The 19,996-nt window shown below is 49.8% G+C and overlaps 1 protein-coding gene across 1 annotated transcript in view; it reads right to left on the reverse strand.

Moving 5' to 3' along the window:
- COTL1 (coactosin like F-actin binding protein 1) overlaps positions 1 to 18,069 on the reverse strand; it is a 44,443-nt gene extending 26,374 nt beyond the window's left edge. Inside the window, exons 1-2 of the mRNA XM_036834698.1 lie at positions 17,811 to 18,069; positions 17,458 to 17,540 (exon numbers count right to left, since the gene is read on the reverse strand). Of these exons, the coding sequence (XP_036690593.1) occupies positions 17,458 to 17,540; positions 17,811 to 17,887 (160 nt within the window). The 5' untranslated portion in view covers positions 17,888 to 18,069. The remainder of the gene's footprint in view (positions 1 to 17,457; positions 17,541 to 17,810) is intronic.
- Positions 18,070 to 19,996: the final 1,927 nt, after the last annotated feature.

Here is a 19,996-nt window from a genome sequence, read left to right on the forward strand (position 1 = left end):
CCAGCCCCTCTCTCTATCTCTGACTTGCCACAGGCTAGAGGGGCATATAATTAGCTTATTATTACTGTGTGTAAAACAAGAGTTTAAAGGCTCAGAATGACATCCCTGAGGGCTCCTGCAGTCTGCTCATCCCTACACCAGGAGGACAGGAATCCTGTCCCCTATGACATCTCCAGTGCCCGCAACGGTGCCTGACACACTGTCCACGCTCAATAAACATTTCTTGAGTAAATGAGGAGCCTCTGCCCACCTTCTTTAGCAGCTCAGAAGCATGGTTGGTCCCCAATCCTCAGTTGTGTCACTTCACTGGGAGATGTTATCTTATAAGAATAAAACCAATCCCCTCCCTGGATTTTAAAGGTGTAGATTCTAATGAAGAGACCAGCAGAAATAATCAGATGTGGACAGACAGGTAGCAACTGCCTGGTCTGGACAAATGTGCCTTGTAAATGAAAGCACACAGGAAGGGCAGCCCAACAACATGGTGTTGCTAGGATTAGCAATGCCTGCATAACGCGGGGGTTCTTCTCTCCCTTCCCTGCTCACATCACCAAGCACGGGGCCCCAGAAGTGCAAAGCAAACGCCAACCCTCAGCAGCTCAGAGATCCAGGAAACCCAGGTTCAAGTCCCCACTCTGCCTCTCTCTGCTGTGTGACCAGGGCTCACTGGCATCCCCTCTCTGATCCCCAATGTTCTGAGCTGGGTGTGGGGGGGAGGTTCTCTGTCCCTGCCTCAGAGCCCCCGAGTGGCGGGGACAGACACACAAGTGGTTTTCATCCCCGTAGCTGTTGACACTCGCAGCCCTGGAGTCCGCCCACACATTTACAGCTGTGTCAACTCACTCTTTTACTGATTCTCTTAGTTACTAATGCACATGAACATCCAAGACAGACCTTCCGCTTTCCTTTAAGTACCCATGTCCGATGCAACAGTTGCAGGCAACGAAACATCTCCTGGGCACCAGTTTGGTGCCAGGCGCTGAACTGGAAGATGAAAACCCAGCCGTGGGTCTGGTGCTGTGTCTGGCTGTCAATCCTCATCAGAATTGTGGAAAGGCTCAGAACTGAACCTGGCACAGAGGCAGCGACACTAAAAACGCCAGACAGTGATGACGATAAGGACGTGGGTAACTATTTTTCAGAGCACACGGAGGCAGCGGGAAATGAGAGCCGGGAGATGATCGAGTCCACGTGGGAGCGCGAGGGGCGGGGCTCAGCGTGTCTGGGGCGCGTGGGTTTGGAAAGGGGCTGTGGGGAAAAGCAGGTCTGACATGGAGGGAAAAGTGGCAGGCAGAACCACAAATGTGGACGTGGGAAGGAAGGACAGGAAGACCCAAGGCGAAATTCTGCAAGGTCGGAGGACAAAAGACACGGGAATAAAATACATGCTGTTGAGGCAAAATCAGTCCTCTGACCCCACCTCCCTGCACACGCAAGGCCACCACCCTGCTGGATTTCTGTCACTCCCCTCACCCCGTTTCTTCTTTTCTTTTTTCTTTTTTAAAAAAAAAATTATTTATTTATTTATTTATTTATTTATTTATTTATTTATTTATTTATTTATTCTGCACCGGGTCTTAGTTGCAGCACGTGGGATCTTTCATTACGGCATGTGGACTCCTAGTTGCGGCATGCATGCGGGTTCTAGTTCCCTGATCAGGGATGGAACACGGGCGCCCTGCATTGGGAGTGCAGAGTCTTACCCACTGGACCACCAGGGAAGTCCCACCCCCTTTCTTTACATTTTAAAAACTGAGATAGTTACATACCATAAAATTCACCCCTTTCAAGTGTACAATTCATTGGTTTTTAGTACATCCACAAGGTTGTGCAACCATCACCATCGTCTATTTTAGAACATTTTCATCACCTGAAAAGGCGACCCCATGCCCATGAATAGTCACTCCTCGTCCCCCATCACCACTCCTGGCAACCACTAATCTGCTTTCTATCTCCATGGATTTGCTTCTTCTGGAAACTTGAAATAAATGGAATCACACAACATGTGGCCTTTCAAGTCTGACTTCTCAGAATAATGTTTCACTCAGCGTCATGTTTTCAAGGTTCACCTATGTCACAGCATGAATTAGTACTTCATTTGTTTTTATGACTGAGTAACATTCCATTGATGGATGGACCACATTTTGTCTATCCGTTCATCAGTTGATGGACATTTGGGTGGTTTCCACTTTTGGGATTGTGAACAACGCTGCTGTGAACATTCAGGTACAAATTTTTGTGTGTTTTCATCTCTCTCGGGTAGATACTAAGGCATGAAATAGCCAGGCTTAACCTTTCAGGAACTGCTGAACCGTTTCCCACGGCGGCTGCACCAGTTTCCCTTCCCACCAGCGGTGCATGAGGGTTCTGAGTCGCAGCGTCCTCTCAAGACCTTTTATCATAGTCTCCTTGTGCGTGTGAAGTGGTACCTCACTGTGGGTTGATTTGCATTTCCCTAATGACAATGATGCCGAGCATCTTTTCACGTATTTACTGGCCATGTGTATGTCTCCTTTGGAGAAATGTCGATTCAAATCCCTTGCCCAGGGCTTCCCTGGTGGCACAGGGGTTAAGAATCCACCTGCCAATGCAGGGGACACGGGTTCAAGCCCTGGTCCGGAAAGATCCCACATGCCGCGGAGCAGCTAAGCCCGTGCGCCACAACTACTAAGCCTGCACTCTAGAGCCCACGAGCCACAACTACTGAAGCCCACAACGTCTATAGCTGGTGCTCTGCAACAAGAGAAGCCACCGCAATGATAAGCCTGCGCACCACAACGAAGAGTAGCCCTCGCTCGCCACAACTAGAGAAAGACCACGTGCAGCAACAAAGACCCAAGGCAGCCTAAAATAAATAAATTAAAAAAAGATTTTTTAAAAATCCCTTGCCCATTTTTTACTTGGGTTATTGGTCTTGGTATTGTTGAGTTGTAAGAGTTCTTTACATATTCTGGAAGCTAGACCATTATCGGATGTTTGGTTTGAGGGCCTCCCCTTTTGCTGGGCTCACTCCTCACCCAGATACCCGCATGCCCGGCTCCTTTTCATTCAGGTCTTACCTTAGCGTCACCTCCTCTTTAGGCCTCCCCTGACCACCCTGGCTAACAGTGGCCTCCCCACAACCCATCTCTGGTCCATTGCTTCGTTTCATTTTCTTAGCACTCATCTCGTTCTGAAAAGATCAGATTTGCTAGCTTGTCTATTAGCTGCCCCTGCATTCCCATTGAATGTAAGCTCTGTGATCTGGATCCCCCAACTTACCCAGTACCAAGAGTGTCTGGCACATAGTAGGTCCGCAATGTGCATTTGTTGGATAATGAGTAGTTACAAAGCGACAAAGAAGAGAGTAAGTTACCTTCCCCAAATCGAACATACGGCAGTAGGTTTTGGCAAATCAAGAACAGAGCAAATGGGACTTCCCTGGTGGCGCAGTGGTTAAGAATCCTCCTGCCAAAAAAAAAAAAAAAGAATCCTCCTGCCAATGCAGGGGACGCAGGTTCAAGCCCTGGTCCGGGAAGATCCCACATGCCGCAGAGCAGCTAAGTCCGTGCGCCAGAACTACTGAGCCTGCGCTCTAGAGCCCACGAGCCACAACTACTGAGCCCTAATGCCACAACTACTGAAGCCTGCGCGCCTAGAGCCCGTGCTCCACAACAAGGGGAGCCACTGCAATAAGCCCATGCACCACAACGAAGAGTAGCCCCCGCTCGCCACAACTAGAGAAAGCCCACACGCAGCAACGAAGACCCAATGCAGCCAAAAAAAAAAAAAAAAAGAACAATAAAATTAAAAACAGGGCTTCCCTGGTGGCGCAGTGGTTGAGAATCTGCCTGCCAATGCAGGAGACACGAGTTCGAGCCCTGGTCTGGGAAGATCCCACATGCCGCGGAGCAACTGGGCCCGTGAGCCACAACTACTGAGCCTGCGCGTCTGGAGCCTGTGCTCCGCAGCAAGAGAGTCCGCGACAGTGAGAGGCCCGCGCACCGCGATGAAGAGTGGCCCCTGCTCGCCACAACCAAAGAAAGCCCTCGCACAGAAACTAAGACCCAACACAGCCAAGAATAAATAAATAAATAAATAAATTAAAAAATAATAATAATAATAATGAGTGAACAAACAGCAGTATATTTAAAAAAAATTAAAAACAAAACAAACACAAACACAAAAATATAGAGCAAGTGGTATCCCAGCTCAGGGCTGCAAGAGCTCGCCGGAGTGAACACAGGCGCCCTCCTTGGCTGGGCAGGGAGCTCACACAGGGGCTGCACAGAGCCTGGCTCTTCTCGCTCCTCCTCAGAAGCCCCAGCGTGTGACCCAGAGGGGCCTGCGGCCTGCCCAAGGCAGCAGCTTCCTTTATTTGCAAACCATGAACAGTACACTCCATTCTAGAGCCAGGGTAGAATTATAGCCAAAAAAGAGGAAGAACACTACTTCCGGGTCAGATCAGATGACCTCCAAGGGCCATCCTTTCGGTCAAAAGTAGCAGAGTCAAAATTCTTCCCTGGGAAGAATGGAGGTGTTTGAATTAAGGAGTGTTGCTCCCCAGAGACCATCACAGGTTTTTCACTTGAATAAAGGCAGAAAAATTACCTCTGGGCTGCATATTCTTAGAAATGTACCACCAGCCAGAGGCACAGGCCTCGGGTCTGCGCCTTGGCGTTCAAGAAAAAGCTTGTGGAAAATTGTTAAGAGGATAGCTCCTAAGAGTTCTTATTACAAGGAGAAAAACAAATTTTTTTTCTTTTCTTTTTATTGTATCTATATCAGATGGTGGATGTTAACCTATTACGGTCATCATTTCATGATATATGTAAAGCAAACCATCATGCTGTACCCCTTAAACTTATACAGTGGTGCATGCCAATTATTTCTCAATAAAACTGGGGGAGGGGGAGAGGAAAAAAAAGAAAAGAGCTCGCCCTTGGTCTTCCCTCCTTGTTTCAAAAGAATTTCAGCTGCAAGTGCTGCAGGGTGTCAGGAATGGTGGCCAGGAGCACAGGCACTGGGTAAGGAGCACAGCTCCGCCTCTGTGCAACCCCGGGCCAGTGCCTTTATGGCTCTGAGCCTGTTTTCCTGTCTATGAAATGGGAATGACAACAGGGCCTACGACATGGGGTCACGGTGTCGATGAAATGAAATCACGATTAGATGACTCTGGCTGGCAAAACAATGGCCCCTAAAGATGTCCACATCCTAATCTCCAGAACCTGTGACTCACTCTGTGACTTGACACAGCAAAGGGGACTTTGTGGGTGTGATTAAATTAAGGATCTCGGCATGGGGAGATTATCCCGGATGATCCGAGTGGGCCCAAAGTCATCACAAGGGTCCTCAAATAGGGAAGAGAGGGAGGCATAAGAATCAGAGAGATGGCATCGTGAAGACTCAACCAGCCATTGCCAGCCTTGAAGGTGGAGGAAGGGGCCACGAGCCAAGGGATGCAGGCGTCTCTAGAAGCTGGAAAAGGCCAGGAAATCCATTCTCCTTTCAAGCCTCCAGAAGGAACACAGCCGGCCCACACCTTGATGTTAGCCCAGTGAGGTTGATTTTGGACTTCTGCCCTCCAGAACTCTAAGATGAGAAAATTACGTTGTTTTAAACCACTAAGTTTGTGGTCATCTGTTACAGCGGCCACAGGAAACTCATACAATGACCTCAGCACAATTCCTGGCACAATAAAAGCCCAGTGTTCACCATTATTTTTGAAGTATTACTATTACTTATTATTGGCAAGGAAGCTTACACAAATGCACGGATGATAAAAAAAAGATTAAGTTCATGAGGAAAAATGAGACAGATGACCAGAAACTTAAGTCCAGAATTAAACAGGATGTCAGGCAGGTTAATATCAAATGCACTGCTGAAATAAAACCCAAAATGCTGAGGTTAACAGTCCTGCCTTCACATACAGGCCTCTGGGGACCTGCCGCTGCAGAGGCCACTGAGCGGAATCTGCAAAGCCGAGAGCATCAAATTAAGTCGGTGAGGAATGCAGCCACGCACGGGCTCCGGGGCAGGGAGCTGGGCCAGAGGCCAGTGCGGGTGAGGGTTTCAGAGCCTCGGCACCTGCAGGCCCTCCATACGGGCCACTGGGCTGTTATGTTGGCAGAGGGACGAGCGGGCCGTCCAGGGGTGAGCTCAGCTCTCAAGCATTTCAGGGGACTGTGTTCATTCATCTATTCAACACCCACCTGGGGAGAATGCCAGGTGCTGTTCCAGGTGCTGAGGGTACAGCAGAGAACCAGGCAGAGCAGGCTTCTGCCCCCCAGGAGCTCAGATTCTAGCTGGAGAGTCAGACACCAAACAGATACATGAACAGTCATGTGGATATAGCTTGGGGAGTTAGTAAGAGCTACAGCCCCCGACTTGGGTCCACACAAGGCAGTGACACACCCACTGGTGAAAAAGAGATTGAGATATCATCTCACACCGGTCAGAATGGCCATCATCAAAAAATCTACAAACAATAAATGCTGGAGAGGGTGTGGAGAAAAGGGAACCCTCTTGCACTGTTGGTGGGAATGTAAATTGATACAGCCACTGTGGAGAACAGTATGGAGGTTCCTTAAAAAACTGAAAATAGAACTACCGTATGACCCAGCAATCCCAGTACTGGGCATATACCCTGAGAAAACCATAATTCAAAAACAGTCATGTACCACAATGTTCATTGCAGCTCTATTTATAATAGCCAGGACATGGAAGCAACCTAAGTGTCCATCGACAGATGAATGGATAAAGAAGATGCGGAGGGCTTCCCTGGTGGCGCAGTGGTTGAGAATCCGCCTGCCAATGCAGGGGACGCGGGTTCGGGCCCTGGTCTGGGAGGATCCCACATGCCGCGGAGCAACTGGGCCCATGAGCCACAATTACTGAGCCTGCGCGTCTGGAGCCTGTGCTCTGCAACAAGAGAGGCCACGATAGTGAGAGGCCCGCGCACCGCGATGAGGAGTGGCCCCCACTTGCCACAACTGGAGAAAGCCCTCGCACAGAAGTGAAGACCCAACACAGCCAAAAATTAATTAATTAATTAATTAATTTTTAAAAAAATATGTACTTAAAAAAAAAAAAGATGTGGCACATATACACAATGGAATATTACTCAGCCATAAAAAGAAACAAAATTGAGTTATTTGTAGTGAGGTGGATGGACCTAGAGTCTGTCATACAGGGTGAAGTAAGTCAGAAAGAGAAAAACAAATACCGTATGCTAACACATATATATGAAATCTAAAAAAAGGTCATGAAGAACCTAGGGGCAAGACTGGAATAAAGACGCAGACCTACTAGAGAATGGACTTGAGGACACGGGGAGGGGGAAGGGTAAGCTGGGACAAAGTGAAAGAGTGGCATGGAGATATATACACTACCAAATGTAAAATAGATAGCTAGTGGGAAGCAGCCGCATAGCACAGGGAGATCAGCTCAGTGCTTTGTGACCACCTAGAGGGGTGGGATAGGGAGGGTGGGAGGGAGAGAGATGCAAGAGGGAAGAGATATGGGGATATATGTAATGTATAGCTGATTCACTTTGTTATAAAGCAGAAACTAACACACCCTTGTAAAGCAATTATACTCCAATAAGGATGTTAAAAAAAAAATAATAATAAATAAATAAAAAGAGAGATTGGAACCAGGTAACCATGAGGGGTGGAGATGCTCCACTGAGGATACCACCACCAGAGAGACAAAGTCTCCCTTTCCAGGATCTCGCCATGCAATTGAAGAAACAGACGCACACGTAACCACCGCAGAATGTGATGAGCATCACAAAGGCAAGGAGGGCATCTGAGTGGAGGGGATATTTACACTGGGCCTTGACGGATGTATAGAAGTCCTCCAGGAAAGCAAAATGGACGAGGACAGGGCCGGAAGAGGGAAGACTGTGCACAAGTCCCAAGGAAGGGGGAGGCAGGGCAGCACAGTGCAGGGGAAAGGCTGGGAGCCTCGGACACAGATCTGGGTTCAAAGTCCAATTTTTCTACCTACTGTGCCATCTCAAGCAAGTGACTTTTTAAAAAATTTTTGTTTATGGGGTGAAACATTCTTTAAGCTCCATAGTGCTTTACAATTTTCAAAAGTTTCATACACATGATTTCCTATAATCCCATAATAACCCTTTTTTCCCCCTACCCTTAACTTGCCCCTCCCCCCCCCACCACTGGTAACCACTAGTTTGTTCTCTATATCTGTGAGTCTACCAAGCAAGTGACTTTTGAGTCTCCAAGGAAACCATCAGATTCCTTATCAGTAAAATGGGGCTGACTCCTACTCTGGTCCATTGTACTTATTACATACACACCCCCTCATGGATAAGAAAAATTATAACAGATGAGGTAATACATGCAAAGCGCCCACACAGTGTGGGGCATTTGGCATCCATGGGGTCAGAATCATGTGTTGGGAATGTGCATGAGTGGGGTGAGCTGGCCAGCACCCCATCCTAAAGGACATTCCATGTCATCTCTAAGCGTTTGGACCTTACGGGCAAAAACTACAAAAGGTTGTTAAACGGAGAGAAAAGTCCCCCTCCCATCCCCACCCCCGCCTGGACGGCAAACTCGCCAGGGTCGGGAAAGGGTCAACTCAGCACTCAGCAAAGGGCTTCCCTACAGCAAGCACTCAATAAATGTCCCGGAGAAGGAAAAGCCAGGGCCAAGGGTGGACCCCAGGAAACACCCACACTTATGGGGCACGAAAGGGAAGGAGAACCAGCAGAAGGAAGTGAGAGCAAGAGATGAGAGACAGAAAAGGAGAACTAGGCAAGCTTTGCAGGGCAGAAGCAGAAGAAAGGGAAAATTACCTTTTCAGTGAGTAGTGGTCGCTGACGAAGGCTGGAAGGAGGGAAAGTGGAATAAAGACAGAGAAACGGGGCTTCCCTGGTGGTGCAGTGGTTAAGAATCCGCCTGCCAACGCAGGGCACACGGGTTCGAGCCCTGGTCCAGGAAGACCCCACATGCCGCGGAGCAACTAAGCCTGTGCGCCACAACTACTGAACCTGCGCTCTAGACCCCGCGAGCCACAACGACTGAGCCCGCGTGCCACAACTACTGAAGCCCGCGCACCTAGAGCCCATGCTCTGCAACAAGAGAAGCCACCGCAATGAGAAGCCCACGCACCGCAATGAAGAGTGGCCCCCGCTCGCCGCAACTAGAGAAAGCCCGCGTGCAGCAACGAAGACGCAATGCAGCCAAAAATAAATAAATAAAATAAATAAATTTATTTTAAAAAGACAAAGAAACGGCCACTACATTTGGCCACCAGAAGGTGACCGAGGACCTGTGCATGGGGTGCCAAGCTCTGGCTATGGGGGGGATGCCAGGATGTAAAGAGGTGAAAAAAGGATGGGAGATGAGGACGTAGATATAAAATCTATACGATCCACAAGTAATACTTTCAAAAGGTTTGCATTAACGTCTAAAGATTTTCAAGGAGCAGAAAGTCAATTCATTTCAACTAATTGAACACTTTTGCTGAACCATAGACACCCTACCTACCAGGAAAAGAGACATCTAGCAACCTTCTCCATGGGAGATGGGGCCATAAACTCCAAAGCAAGCACAAATATCACCCAGAAGAGCTGTCACAAAGCCCACGCATCTCATGACACAAAGAAGCCACACAACGCAGCTCAGGACCTCCCAGCAACAGATGTGTGGGCCAAGAAGGCAGTGGGAGAGTGAATTTTGCAGAAAACTGTGAGGTAATGTCTCAATAGCCCTTCAGGTGCCACTTAAGACCCATCACCCAACATTGTTTCTGGAGCAACAGAAACAATGTTTCAATCAACGTTTGTTGAATGCTGAGGAACAGACTATTTAGCACTTTACAATGTCCAAAGCTCTGTCGCAGATTTACAGCCTCCTTCTGACCTCATATTGCCTTAGAATCACTAGACAATTTCTCTTCTTCCCTTCTCACTCCGATTTCTAAATTTGAGCGAAGCTAGGGGAAAAAAATCCACATGTAGAAGAGCAAAATACATAGACCGCCACTTGTACGTGTGTCGTACAGCTGCACAGGCAGAGGCCATGGACAGCAAGTGTATTTGTCTCTTTCCCGTCCCATCCCTCTTGCAGGAACAGCAAAGATTCTCTCCTTGACTAAACTCTAACCAGGCTCTTCTGAGCTCTTTTTCAACTAGGTCTCAACTTCTGGACTTCTGTGTTCATCTCTGCCTTATCTGATTTTAGCAAGGATCCTGCCGAGTCAGTTGAGCCAGAATCCCCCATCCTCCATATCTGATCACCCTCGATATCTAATTGGGCTCCTCATCCCCACCCTCCCCCGGTGATGTCGGATCACTGGCCTGCCTTCAGCAAGTATCCCGTTAGGTCAGTTCAGCCAGAATCCCCCCATATCCCTGACCCTTCCTCTTGGTGACTTTCTATCCACGGATCCCCACCTTGCTCCTTGACTATAAATTCCCACCTTTCCTTGTTGTATTCAGAGTTGGACCCGATCTCTCTCCCCTGTAGTGGTTCCTACACTTACCACAACAGCCCCCTGAACAAAGCCTGCCTTACTGTTCTTTAACAAGAGTTCGAATGAATGGCTTTTTTCTTTAACAATAAAGACACCCCCGTTTTCCTTAGGAACCATCCCACTGCCACACTCAGTTCCTGGCAGGGCTGATCCCATCCCAGAGGGGCATTACCTATACCTAAGCTAATGCATTTTGTCACTCTTCTTGGGAGCAGAGCAGACTAGAGAAGGGGGCTGTGAGAGAGAAGGAGAATGCATGGTCAAGAAGGGCCTTTTTCTTAAATATCTATGCCAAGGGGTTGGGCAGTCTCCCCTAACATACCTCCCATGATGGGGGTCTTACTACCTCCAGTGACAGCCCATTCTAACTTGACGCCAGTTCTTCCTCAGGCAAACCCAGAATCCGTCCCTGAAATTTCTACTGTTTGGTGCTCTACCACATGGGGTTGGGATGAGGGTAGGAACACTGAAGAAGTCCACACCTTCCACAGGGCAGCTCTTCAAACATCTGAAGACAACACTCCTGTCCCCCTGAGGTGTCTCTCCAAGTGAAATATGCCCCATTTCCTCAGTCAGTTCTCACATGAGAGGTTTTGAATTCCTTGCCCAACCTGGATTCTCCTCTCTTAGCCTGTCCCAGCCATCTACCCTGGGTGCTATGACCAGGACTCTTTTAGAGGGAAATGAGAAAGAACCCACTCAAGCTGCCTTAAGGAAAAAAAAAAAAAAATTAATTGGCTCATGAAAGCAAACAGCCAGGAGAGAGCTTCAGGCATGGCTGGATCCAGGAGTTTAAGCCATGTCATCTGTTCTCTCCATCCTCCATCTTTGGCTCTATACCTGAGTTCTCAGGTTCCCTCTCCAGATGGTTGATGGGTGCTGCAAGCCCCAAGCCTTCAATGTGCTTACAGGTCTTAATTCCAGAGAAAGAAAAAGGGACCCAAAGTCTAAGGGATGGAGCTGATTGGTTTGACTTGAGTCACCTGGGCCCAACCCTGAACCAATCAGTTAACAGACTTGTTAACAGTTAATGGCTTACTCTGATTGGCCAGATCTGGGTCATGTGCCCTCCCAGTGGGGAGAGGCAGAGTCAGCCCCACTGGAACTACATTGGCTGAGCAGGATTATTATAAAATGACAGGGAGAAGTTCCTCCAAAGGATGGGATGCTGGACAGACAAAAACATTCAACCCCACATCTCTCTGTGAGTGATGTTTGAGCTGAACACTCCAGACTCACCAGAGCATCATGGGAATATCATCTGCACCCAGACAGACCACCTTCCAAAGTGCTACATTAACAGTAACCACATTTATTGAGCCGCCACGCCACTCTATACCAGGCATTGCCCTACAAGCTTTATGTGTATCATGTCAATTTACCTTCACAACAACCCTGTACACCATGTGCAATTACTATCCCCATCTTACAGAAGAGGAAAGAGAATCTGGGAGACTTGACCAAGGTCACACAGCGCAGCAAGGCTACAAGTCAAGGCAAGACACCCTGGCTCCAACATCGATGCTTGTAACTGATCAGCTCTAAAATCTGCACCAACAGAAAACTGGATTCATTCCCAGGTGGCTGGATTCTTTCTAAAATAAAACTGCTTGCAACAGAGTATTTTGGGGTCCATCAATAAAAGACCTATTAAACAATGCTACATTTATATGAGAGAACATTCTGGAGCCACTTTAAAGGCTGGGCGATGACAATAAAACATCAGCTCCAGGAGGACAGGGGCTTTCTCTGCTTCTATATTTATCCTCAGTGCCTAGAACAGTACCCTACAGAGTAGCCGCTCGTATACCTTGGAGGAAGGAAAGAGGAAACAAACGAATGAATGAACAAATATCTGAGCGTTAAACTATATCTGAACTATATCTGGTTTTTATTCTCTTCTTTCTGCTTAGTCTTGCTTTCTGAGTATCCTGCAAAGGACGTGTATTACTTGTAAGGTACAGAAACAAGACATGATTTCATAGACAGCCCGAGCCATTGCCCCAACACACACACGTGATCTGTAAGCCCTTATGCTGAGATCAGAGAGATCACGTGACCAGTCAGTCTGCCAAACAGCTCCTTTCTCCTTTGCCAGCTGAGCCCTGGCTCTTCCCCACTCCCCGGGGCTCTGTTGGGGCAACCAAAGACCCTCCAGCACAGCTCGCTACCCATTCCCTCCCCATCATCTCTTCCCCCTCCCATCTCTCTGGTGCTCTCAGACCACATACGTTACTTCCACAACAATTAAATCCACCAATAAGGTGACAGTCACCGTGATTATCATTTATGGAGCAGTTACTGCATCCTTGGCACCGTGGACCTGCTTCCTTAACCCTCCTAATGACCGCATTATAGCAAAAGAAGGAGCAAATGAACTCACCTGCTCCGGATCACATGACTGGCAAGTATTTGAACCCAGGACGTCTGAAGCAGCCCAGCCCTCTAACCATTGTGCTAACCACCTCTTACCATGTACTGAGCACCTACTGCATGCAGGCCCAGGCTAAAGGTCTCACGCATGCCCACGTGGGGCCTACTGTGTGCCAGCCTGGGGTTGAGCGCCTCTCATGGGCAAACCCAGAGGTGAGTGCCTACTGTGTGCTGAGCTGGGGCATGCACTGAAAGCTTCAGAGCAGAAAGCACACTGTCATCCTAAGCGCTAGGAGAAGAAAAATAATGACATAAAAAGTAACAGTAACTAAAAGAAAAAAAAAAAAAAAAAAAAAAAAGTAACAGTAACTAAAGCATCAGGGAGGGGCTGGACGCTCCTTCTAGACATATTATTTCAGTTAACCCTCCCAGTCACCATCAGAGGCAGGTACCATCAGGACCCACATTTTACAGAGCAGAAAACCGTGGCACAGAGAAAGGGATGTCCTTGTCCAAGGCCACACAGCAAGGGGCAGAGTTGGGATGTGAATCTAGAGCTTTTCTGATTCCCCAGGGTTCTGGCTGTTGAAATACAGAAGGGATTGCACTAGACTGGTTTGCCGCCTCAATCCCAGATGGACAGATACAGGGGAGAGGAATTCTACCCGGAGGGAACCTCCAAAATCACTGGCCTGCAGGCTGGGAGTATTACACAGGGTCAGGTCACAGGTGCACAAAGAAGGGTGTGGGGAGCTACTGGGCAGGAGACGTGGGTGGGGACCAACAGACTGGAATGGCAAGCAGGCAGCCTGTAAATGCAATGGGCAGATGGGAGCTATAGATGGTTAATGAGCAGAGGAGAAACTTGATTAGAGCCGTTCTTTAGGAAGAGTTACTCCCAGTGAGGGGTTGGGGTCGGGTAGAATGGATATAGGACAAGAAAGAACAAGGGCTGAGAGACTGTTGCAATAAAGGGGGGGCCATGGACCTGTTTTGGGTTTGCCCCTCTTCTGGAAGCAACATGCCCCCCCTCCACTCTTCCCTTAGGAAACCACCCTCCCCCACTCTGTCTCCTGGTTTGGGTGGGTCTGCCCCTCCCCGACTCCAGCGGTGGGCACTGATCCAGGTCTAGCCAGCCAGAATGGTGGTGATTGGTTCACAATGGACACATGAACCCAGCCAGGCCAAACAGCGTGTCAGTCTGGAGACTTCCATTGAAATCGGTGGCAAAGAGTCTGTCTATCCCCGTCAGGATGGCTTTGCCCGCAGCCTGGAAGCTGGGATGGTTAGTGGCCATCTGTGTCACCGCTCAGGGAGAACCTGCCCTCCTGCCCCCAAGAAGGGCAATAAAGGAGGAAGACAGAGCTAGGAGCAGGAAGAGGGGAGGTTGAGTGTGGGCAGCCTTACCTGCAGCTAGTACTTGGCCTGGACTTTCCAACCGTGGAAGCTACACTGATTTTTTTTTTTTTTTTTGCTTAAGCTAACTGCACTGGGCTTCTCTCACCGCCCCTGCCAGATCTCCCACCATCCCACACGGACTGAAGTTTGGGGCAAGAAGCAAGAGCAGAGGCGGTGATGGAGCACTTAGCACAGAAGGAAGGGGGCCAGATGAGTCCAGCGCCAGAAGAGCCAGCGCAGGGCACAGAGGGCTCCAAATCCTGCCGGCGGAAAGAAACAGGAGGACGAGGGCCCAGCGACCTTCCAGATCCACGACCTTGAGGAAGCAGCTCCTGCAGACAAGGACAGGCCAGCCTGCGGGCTGAGGAGAGGTGACAGGGAGAGGCTGGACGGGCAGATTCCATTCTGGAAAACCTGGGGGAAGGACAGGAGAAGGAAGACAGTAGCCAGAGGGCACAGGAGGGGTGAAGGAGGGTGTTTCAGACAGAGGATGCCCAAGGAGGGGTTGTCAGGGAGGACAGAGAGCCCAGGGCGGGGCGGGGGGGGACCCTCCACCCCCTCCTCCCCTCCCCACAGTGCAGATGGAGGAGAGACCAGGTGCTGTTTTCAGGCTCCCAGGTCCGCTGTGACCTCGTGAGAGGTTTGGAAATAGGAAAGCTGGACCAGAGCGGGAGCCTATCTGCAGAGCACAGGAGCCTCAGGCCTGTCAGGACACCTGGCTGGGGATGAGGGCCACCAAGAAGCCTCCCTGCATCACACGAATAGGCAAATGTGTCTTCTGTAACCTGCAAACAACCCCACAAGCCCTGACCAGAACCTGCTGTATCACTGAAGAAGCCTCATGGCTTAGAAATGAGACCCTAAACCACTTCCTCAGCAAGAAGGGGCCAAGAGCACAGACCTCGGAGCCAGCCTGCCCGGGTTCAAGTCCCAGCTCTGCCACGACCTTCCTGTGTGATCTCTGACAAGTCACTTAACCTCTCTGGGTCTTGGTTTCCTCACCTATGGAAGGGAAGCAAGCTCAGTAACGGAGACAAGGCATGTCCAGTGTAGTGACTTGCGTATAGAAAGTTACTACTCAGCGTTCTGAATCCTTGGTCACTGGGTTATGAGGACACGGCAGTGGGATGGAACCAGCTTTTCTAACACAAACAAGAGCAGACACGGCAACCATAACTCGCCTATACATTTGTCCAACAGATGGCTGGGGAAGGAAGGCGGACTTCCAGCCAAAGCAGACGGAGCCTTCAGATCCCACAGCCCATTCATAAGATCAACAAGCAGCAGGGAAAGCATTTTTAGTTCTCCCACCAGGACCTCCCCACTCCCATTCCTGTCATTGGGGGAAGGGTCTGACTAGCAAACCACAAAGCCCCAGGGAGGGAGGAAGTGTTCTCTGACCACAGCCTCGCCCGATGGCCAGGAGCATCTGTTCGGAACCTACTCACAGGATGCTCTTTCTTCCGGGGGTCACCTTCTCCTACTCGATGGAGAGAACAATAGCTTCAGAGGCAGGGGGCGGGGGAGACCCCAGTCTGATGGGGGGTGGGGTGATGGATGGCCTGCAAGAGGAAACTGCTACCTTACCGTCCAGAGAGGAAAGAAGCCGGCCTATGAGAAAGCCTCAGAGCCAGCAAGGCAAAAAATACTGCTGAACCTCCCAAATGGGCGGAAGGCCAGGAGTCTGCACTTACTCCACTCGTAAAAGCAGTCATCGTGGTGGCGGAAGGATAGAGGTGGTTGAGATACTGGGCTCCTCCGCCAGGATTGGAACCCAGGCCCCACCAGCTCTCCACAAGAGGCCCCGTGCACCTCATTAGGTGTGAGTTGTGAAAGTACTTCACACGTCTGATATTTTAAACAATCCTTTCCAGAAGCAGTGAGTGAACGTCTAGAGGCAGCTCTTAGGAAGACGTTCTAGTTGAAAGAAGATTTAAAAAATAAACAAACCTCAGTACCACCCAGCCCATAGCAGACACTTTATAAATATTCTTTTAAGTAGAGTAAATGCGAAATATCATTTGAATAAAGGAAAGGGGCCGTCGCATGATCCTGGGCACGATGAGTACTTTATATTTATTTCACAAATGACCATGTCGTTTGCACAGGCACTGACTCACCAATCCTCACAACAGCCCTCTAAGATTACAGGTGAGGAAACCAAGGCCCCGAGAGGTTAAGTAACTTGCCCCACCCAAACCACACAGCTAGAGGGTGGCCACGCGGGGATTCCAACCCACCTTGCTGACTGAGTCCCCACCCTAACCTCCAGGCAGCACTGCCTGTGTCTGAATATATCTGTTTCCAAGCTAGAGACCACAGCCTGGAAAAGAGCCCATTCTCCAATCTCAGCTTTAAAAGGCCCTATTACCAATGATGCTGGGCCTTTTGCTTCTATGGGGTGGGGATGGGGGATTGTGGTTCTACCTGCATGCGTTCTTTCCTCCTAATGGTTCAACACACCGCAGGAAGGGCACAAAGTTTACAAATCCTAAGGATTCTGCTTGAAAGATTTCTTACATATGTACAAACCTGTTTAACCGCCTCACAGATCAAAATACATTTCCAACCCCACCCGACCCTACACCGCCTTCCGGGTGCCCCTCCCGCCCCCCATCAGTGGCTATCTACCCGCAAATATGAGCATTCTTCTGGCTTTTCACAACACAGATTAGTTTTGCCTTTTCTATCATTTCATATAAATGGGATCCTACGGTGGGCACCCTTTCATATCTGGTTCTATAGTCTACAAATAAAATCATATCACCAGCACACGGACGATTGTGGGAGAAGGGGGGGTGGGTGAAGCTGACCGTTTCTAGCTCCTGCAATAAGCACCAGGATTGTTTTTATTGGGGCTCACTGACCGGTGGAAGGGGAAAGCGGGGAGGGCTGGACCAGGAGTTTGGAACCGCGGCAGTTGACGGTGGAAAACTAGCGACCCGCAGGAGGCAAAGGAGCTGCCGTGCCTGGAAAGGTTACCTTGGGAGAGAGGAAGCCAGGCGGTCGCCTCTGATCGCTCTGGATGCCCAGAGGGGAGAAGGCTTTGTGAGGCTTTAGAACGCTCAAATCTGGTTCCTACAGTGTCAGAGGCGCCCAGGGTGGCCACAGGCTCCGCCCAGTTTGGCCTCTGCCGCCCCTCCCCGGCACTGACAATATCCCAAAAGACGGGGAACTCCCCCAGATGGCGCGTCTCCCTACCTGTGCACTGTTGGATGAAGTCCTGATATTCCGCTCCCTGCTCGCCGGGGACGATGGTGGAGCCGTCATATTTAAAAGTCACCCTTTGGATTGGGAGAAGAGAAAAACACACACACACACACACACACATCAGCGTTGGTAGCTGCACAGTGCCGAGCTTCCAGCAGGACAATCTAAAAGATGCTCTGGCTAGGGGGAAGCCAGCGCTGGCTTTCCACGCCGTCCTGGGTTAAGGCTGCGGGAAGACAGCACGGGATGACCCTTAATCCGTCCGGTCTGGAAGACCGCTCAGTGCACCAGGCCCCTTGCGAGCTCGGGGAGCGGGGCTTGGAGAGCAAAGGAAAGTTCCTCACCAGATGACGGCCGAGCCGTCGTCGCGCACCAGGTTGTACGCCGTCCGGCAAGCCTCTTTGTCGATCTTGGTGGCCATCGCCGCGGTGCCGCAACGGGGATACTGTGCTCGCAGCGACAGGTAAGCGCGCTCCGGGACGGCTGCAGGGATCGGAGCAGAGCGGGGCGGGGACGCGCCAAGGGCGGGCCGGCGGGCAGCGGCGGCGACAGCGGCGAGGGAAAGCGAGCCCTGAGCTCCGAGCGCTGCTCTGGCTCCGAGGGCGCCGGGAGCGCGCGCCAGACCCAGGCCGCGCCGCCCCGCCCCCCTCCGGCCATTGGTCTCCCAGGGCGCATCCCGCCCCGCCTCCTCTCGCTATTGGTCGTAGGGCATAGAGGGCGGGGCGTCTTTACGTGGCAGCGACCAATCCCAGCCCGAGTGAGTTGCGCAACTCTGCGGTGGGGGCTGGAGGAGGGGACTTTTTTCCCCCCTCCTCCTCCTTCCTCCTCCTCCTCTTCTTCTCCCTACCCCCTCTTCTCCTCTATCCCCCAGCCCTTTCCTCCTTCTCCCACTCCCCCAGCTCCTCCCCCCATTTCCTCCTCCCCAAGCCCTCTTTCTCCTTTCCCTCTCTTCTCTTCTTCTTCTCCGTCCTCCCTCCTTGAGCCTGTCTCCTCATTTTCTCCCTTGCCTCCCCTCCTCCTCCTTGCTCCTCCCACTTCCCTAACCCCCCTCCCTCCTACCTATACCCACCTCCCCTCTATCCCCCTCCCTCTATCTCCCTCCCTCCCTTCCCCCCCCACCAGGCTGCAGGGCTCCACAGGGGACCTCCAAGTGGGTGACTTAATGCATCAAACCCAAGGAGACTGCCCCTGCCCCAGTGTATGGCTCCCTGGTTTCTAGGTAGGGAGGAATTGGAAAGAATTAAGCATTTTTAAATAGGAGGGAATAGAAACTGGACTGCTTCCAAAATGCTGGTGGGATCACTATTTACTTTGTGTTCCGGTTATTTGCATTCACATCTTATCTCCCCCTTTGGGTTCCTCCGAGGGCAGGAGCTGACTCATTCTGTCTTCTTTCTGCCCTCACTGACTCACTCATTCATTCTCTCCTGCAATGATTCCCTCCTGCAATCATTCCACAAAGACGAGTTACAGGGTCAAGGCAAGTAAAAAGCCCAGACCCCAGAGACCCGGCTCTTGCATTGCATCTAGCGCTGCCTCTTTTTAACTGTGGGCCCTTGGACAAGCCTGAAAAACTCTCTGATTACTTTCTCCAATGGAATAATAATAGTACTGACACCATAGGTTTGCTTTATGATTAACGGAACCGATACTTGTAAACAGATATATTAGACATTCAACAAAAGGTCATCGTTGTTGGTTATTAACTAAAATAAATCCTAAATAGAAACCCCAAAAGTCAGGAACAATGTCCGATTAGTAATAAAATTCTCAATTCTCAATGGCAAACAAACAAAAATCAATCAAGCAAGCATTGAACAGGTAAATGGGGGGAGGGGGTGGATGAGACCACATTTACAGGAAAGTAGGAGCTGATGTTGCTATAAATACAAAGACAAAAACAAAGAAATTCCAGTTTGATGCAGCTCCTACCTTACTTCTTGATAAAGGTAATGGGACAATCGGCCATTAGAAAGAAAAACAAAGACGGATCCATACCTCACACCACAGATCAGGGTAAATGCCAAAAGGATCAAAGATTTGCCTGTAAATTAAGGAAACCACAAAAGTGCCAGAAGAAAACATGGGAAGCTTCCTTTATAAGACTGGAATGAGAAAGGTCTTTCTAACCATGACTCAAAATACAGAAGCCATAACAAAAGATGGATACATTCAAATATGTAAAAAGTCTTCTTCAAGGGGAAAAAACAAAACAAAAGACAAGGCAGTAGAAAGTATTTGCAACTCAAATCACAAAGAATTTGTCTTGCTGACATGTAGAGAAACCAACCTAAAAAAGAGAAAAGAGGGAATTCCCTGGCGGTCCGGTGGTTAGGACTCTCTGTTTCCACTGCGTGGGGCCCGGGTTCAATCCCTGGTCAGGGAACTAAGATCCCGCAAGGCATGTGGCACGGCCAAAAAAAAAAAAAGAGAGAGAGAGAGAGAAGAAAAGTGGGCACAGGATATGACCAGACAGAACAAAAGGCTCTCAAACACATGAGAAGATGTTCAATCTCAAGCCCTAATAAGA

Source organism: Balaenoptera musculus, chromosome 19 (genome assembly GCF_009873245.2).
Source record: "Balaenoptera musculus isolate JJ_BM4_2016_0621 chromosome 19, mBalMus1.pri.v3, whole genome shotgun sequence".
Taxonomy (NCBI): domain Eukaryota; kingdom Metazoa; phylum Chordata; class Mammalia; order Artiodactyla; family Balaenopteridae; genus Balaenoptera; species Balaenoptera musculus.